A 4828-nucleotide genomic window follows, 5' to 3' on the forward strand; every position below is an offset into this window, starting at 1 on the left:
TGAAGTAGAGGTTTAAAGAGCGGTCCATGGTATACTTTCATATTTGATTTTGTTATGTGTTTACACAATTATTCGTCTTCAAAGGGTGAAGAACATACAAAACCAATTCTCGATCCAGAATATGCTTTCGATTGTAAAAGGAGAAAGAGGGTGTGCTTTTCAGTTTCAAAGGTTGAAGCACAAGTTGAGTTCATGAAATGTAAACAAAGGAGAAAAGGAAGGATAGACTAAAATATCCCTATGTGTATGAAACATGAGGGGTCTTGACTATTCCATCCTAACTACAGGTTAGGATGAAGGACCAAGAGTGCAACCAAACTATGAATTAGATGCGAAGAGTGCAACCAATGAAACTTTTGAACTGAAGGTCAAACGTTTTATAAATGTCAAACATGCAGGACCAAAGATGTAATTTACTCTTATAGATATTAGATATATTGAAATATTTGTATTTTGCGTCAAATGGGCAAAGGCAAAAGAGAAGTTAAGTGAAGCACGTTGGTTATTTTTCCTTCCTCACGCGACTTTCTGATATACACGCTAAAACTAACAACCCCACCAAACTGCCAGGACCTCCAAACTCTCCAGATTCTTGGTCAATAACTTCCCAAAATCTTATCAGAATGTACTTTTCCTTTTTCTTTATTCCCTAATCCAATATCTGCAAAACCTCAATGGATCGATTCATCTTCCAACCGAATGCACTAGAATACCTACAACAACCACAACCTCCCATCGAAGAAATCTTGTCGTCTCCGATCATATTATCTGATCGAATCCTTCGTGCCGTCAATGAGTCAAAATCACACAAACTCGATTGCAGCGACGCCGGTAAAAAGGTGCATCAGCTGTCTGAGATGCTCCGGTCCACCGTTCGATTTGCCAACTCCACTCCTTCCTTCTATGAATCTCCAGTACGCCGCATCTTTTCCGACATTGCCATAAACCTAAACAGTACGCTAACCTTAGTCCGGAGATGCCGCCATCGTAGTATCTTCCGCCGCTTCGTTACCTTTGTTGGTATTGCGGATTTCCGGAAGCTATTCAACCTTCTCGACATGTCGATCGGCGACATGAAGTGGTTGCTCAGTATATTTGATCGCGGTGGGGAAGGTATTGTTCTATCTTTACCTCCAATTGCTAGTAACGATCCGATTTTGGCTTGGGTTTGGTCTAATATAGCTTCACTTCATCTATGTTCATTAAATCTGAAAATTGAAGTTGCACATGAATTAGCTTCATTAGCCCACGATAGTAATCGAAACAAGGATATCATAGTAGAAGAAGGTGGCATTTCGCCATTGCTAAAGCTTTTAAAAGAGGAATCATCTCCTGACGCCCAAATTGCAGGCGCCATGGCACTTTTTAGCTTAGCTGATAATCAAAACAGGGCTAGGTTAATTTTCAACGAACATGGCGTCCCGATTATAGTACACGCTTTCCGAAATTCCCGAATAGGGGTTCAAATTGAGATTGCGAAACTGATAGCAACAATGGTAGAACATGATACGTTTTCACAAGAGGGTTTTGCAAGAGAAAATCTGATCGGAACACTTGTTACATTATTGTCATTTGATCGTAACAATCAAATGAAGAAAAGTAGCAAAAACGTGTCACCACAGTTGATACTTGAGTTCAAGACTAACTGTTCTGGAGCTCTATGGATGCTTGCAAAAGGTAGTGTCACCAACTGTAGGAAAATAACAGAAGCTAAAGGGCTACTTTGCTTGGCTAATCTTATTGAGAAAGAAAAAGGAGAACTTCAGATCAATTGTTTGATGGCTATAATGGAAATCACAGCTTCAGCCGAGTACAATCCTGATCTTAGAAGATCAGCCTTCAAGAGTAATAATAATTCTCAAATAGTGGATCAACTTCTTAAACTGATTAATCAATCGGATAACCCTGTAATCAAGATTCCAGCCATTAGGACAATCGGTCATCTGGCTAGGACTTTCCCTGCTAGACAAACTCAGGTGATTGGTCCTTTGGTCAAACAACTCAGTAATAGGAATCCGGATGTCGGAATGGAATCAGTGATTGCGCTTGGGAAATTTACATGTCCAGAGAACTTTCTACATTCAGAACACTCGAAGACTATATTTGAGTTTGAAGGAGTCCAACCACTTATGAGATTGTTAAGGGGGAGTGAGAGTGAGAAGACACAGTATCATGCTTTAGTTCTTCTGTGTCACCTTGCCATGTATGATGGAAACATTGAGCCATTTGAACAAGCAAGACTTCTCACAACTCTACAAGGGGCAAATAAGTCTTTTGCTTGTAATTATTCTGAGTTGCGTGAATTGGTTGCTAATGCTGGTTTGTTGCTTACTCAAAGACAAGCTTATACACGTTGATGGAAAGATTAAGCTGGTAAATACATTTAGGCTAACACTGTAATTACGAAGAGTTTTAGGTGTAATTGCAAGAAACAACAATGTACTTTCATTAATTTTGTTTAGATAGCATCTTACTTTAATTTTTCTCTATTAATTACATCAATGTATTTTTAAGTTTTTTTTCTTCTCATTAAGGCATTGCATTTTGAGAATTCTACGTAGATACAAAACTGTAGTTTCAAGAGTTTCTTATTAATATGGTTCTGGATCAGATTTGTCCTTTTATGAAATAATTGATATATAACATTCGTCCATTCTCATTTCTATAACCAATAAAGCTGTTGTTTAAAAGTTTGAGTATAATAAGATCATAATTTATAAAAGTCAACTATTGGTAACAGCAGTGTTGCAACAGAATGGCAATCATCATATATATAAAAGTCAACCTGCCCAACTATTTAAAGAAACCTAAAATGAAATCGAAGATGAATTGATGAAGATGGCCAAGTTTCCTCCACACCTTGTAATTCTGGTGTCTGTATTTCTATTATTACTTCATGCCACTTCAGGTAATAAATTAGTTTTGTTTAATGCTTAATTAATTAATTAATTTATTTTTGTTTTGTTTCACTACGAGCTAATTATATTTATACCAGTGTTAAACAAACAAATAATCATAGTAAAAAATAATAAATATTGGAAGAAGTTGTGAAGTATGGCTTCAATTTTATGTTTACGTATCCATTGTTTATTCAAAATTATATATTTTGATGAATAATGATGTTTAAAACCAATGGCTAAGTTGTAATGAAAAGTCTCTCAGTAAAATTTAATGCTCATTATTTGTTATGTACAATTAGACGATGGTTACTCATCCACTCAAAGATCGAGGAAACTAATTCAAGCTTGGGAAAAAGAGATCATAGTTTACAGAAGTCCAAGAAAGCTAAGAACAAGATCATCTCCACCACCACCAAAACCAAGCAAAACTCGAAGTTTCAATATAAAAAGCTTGTAAAAAATCCCGTTTATTTATATCCATGATGAGTAAATTAAATAATTGAATAGAATTATAGAAATCATAAACATTTTTAGTAATAACCATTCAATATGCACATATACTCCTATTACATATTATCTGTTACTGAAGCTTATAAATTATACATTGATCATTGGTGTTATATTCTCCTCAACATGCTTCACATTTATTGATTACGACCCATCATCTACGTACCCCTCATGCCTTTGGAATTTTGTTACAATATAAAATGAACAATATGTTTAGAATAAAAACTATATATAAACTGAAAGTAAAAAAAAACTAAACTCATGTTTGACATTATTCCCTTTATAGTATATAATATGCTCTTTTTATGCCAACTAATGTAACTAGGATCTATAATTGCATGTTTTTATTCTGGTTTTTTGTTTGTCTAGGTTGCTAATCTAAAATGATCAAATATTTTTTTTTCCAAAAGCATATGTAAAGATCAAATAACGAGGTTTTTATTAAACGTTATATCTTCCAAATGCGTTTAAGCTAAGCATTGCATTTTCTTGCAAAATTTACATCATTTCAAGTGTAGTTTATTTGCTTAGAAGAAATTTAAAAAAATGTTTTTTATCTTAATAGGAGTCATGGGAGATGGTTTTTTTTTTTTTTTTTTTTTTTTTTTTTTTTTTTTTTTTTTTGAAAAGGGAAATTGCAAAAAAATACGAATATTTTTGAAAAGTTTCATTTTAGTTTCATTTTTTTTAACATAAAAATCCTAATTATTTTATTTTGGTACGAAAAAAAAACATTTTTTTTTCTTTTAACAGGAAATGACATTATCATGTAAAATAAAAAAATTGGGACTTTTCTGTTAAATTTTTTTTTTTGGAATTAAAGTGAATTTTTTTCGAAAATATTGAGAGTTTCCTGACATTTTCCGTTTTGAAAATTATTGCGGATTAAGAAGTCTATGGTAATTAAGCAGAGAATGATTGATTTTATTTTTATATAAGTAATGTGTATCCTATCTATCTGCTGTTTGCTTTGTCGATTCAATATATTAAAGAGTTGCTTTTTGATTTAAGAAACTGATATGAATATATCTAGTTCTTAAATAAAAGTATAAAACATATAATAAAATCAAAATGCGGTATAATTATAAAGAAAACTTGGGTGCAGATATTATAGAAGAACAATTAAACTACATTAAGGACGTGAACAAAGACAACGTTTGTGAGATGTTGCATTACTCTCATTTCATGAGTTGAACATGAAACTTGGAAAAGCAAATTCAAAACAAAATTAAAAAAATGTTCTTAAATCATTTCACATTTAGCAAAGTAAATATGATATTATGTTTCTACCCAGTAGATCTTAATAGCAATCATGGACCAGGAAATCCGTAATTCAAAATGGTAAAAATGCCACCCACTATCCCTCGACAATCCACATATGTTAGATTTTTTATTATTTTTATTATTTTATTTTTTATTAT

General features: G+C 32.9%; 1 protein-coding gene across 1 annotated transcript; it reads left to right on the plus strand.

Moving 5' to 3' along the window:
- Window positions 1-490: 490 nt before the first annotated feature.
- LOC111881527 (uncharacterized) lies at window positions 491-2529 on the plus strand. The gene is made up of 2 exons (XM_042900060.1): window positions 491-1113; window positions 1222-2529. Exons 1-2 carry the CDS (start codon window positions 675-677, stop codon window positions 2355-2357), a joined length of 1575 nt encoding a protein of 524 aa, XP_042755994.1. The 5' UTR covers window positions 491-674; the 3' UTR covers window positions 2358-2529.
- Window positions 2530-4828: the final 2299 nt, after the last annotated feature.

This window comes from Lactuca sativa, chromosome 3, assembly GCF_002870075.4.
Source record: "Lactuca sativa cultivar Salinas chromosome 3, Lsat_Salinas_v11, whole genome shotgun sequence".
NCBI classification, from domain to species: domain Eukaryota; kingdom Viridiplantae; phylum Streptophyta; class Magnoliopsida; order Asterales; family Asteraceae; genus Lactuca; species Lactuca sativa.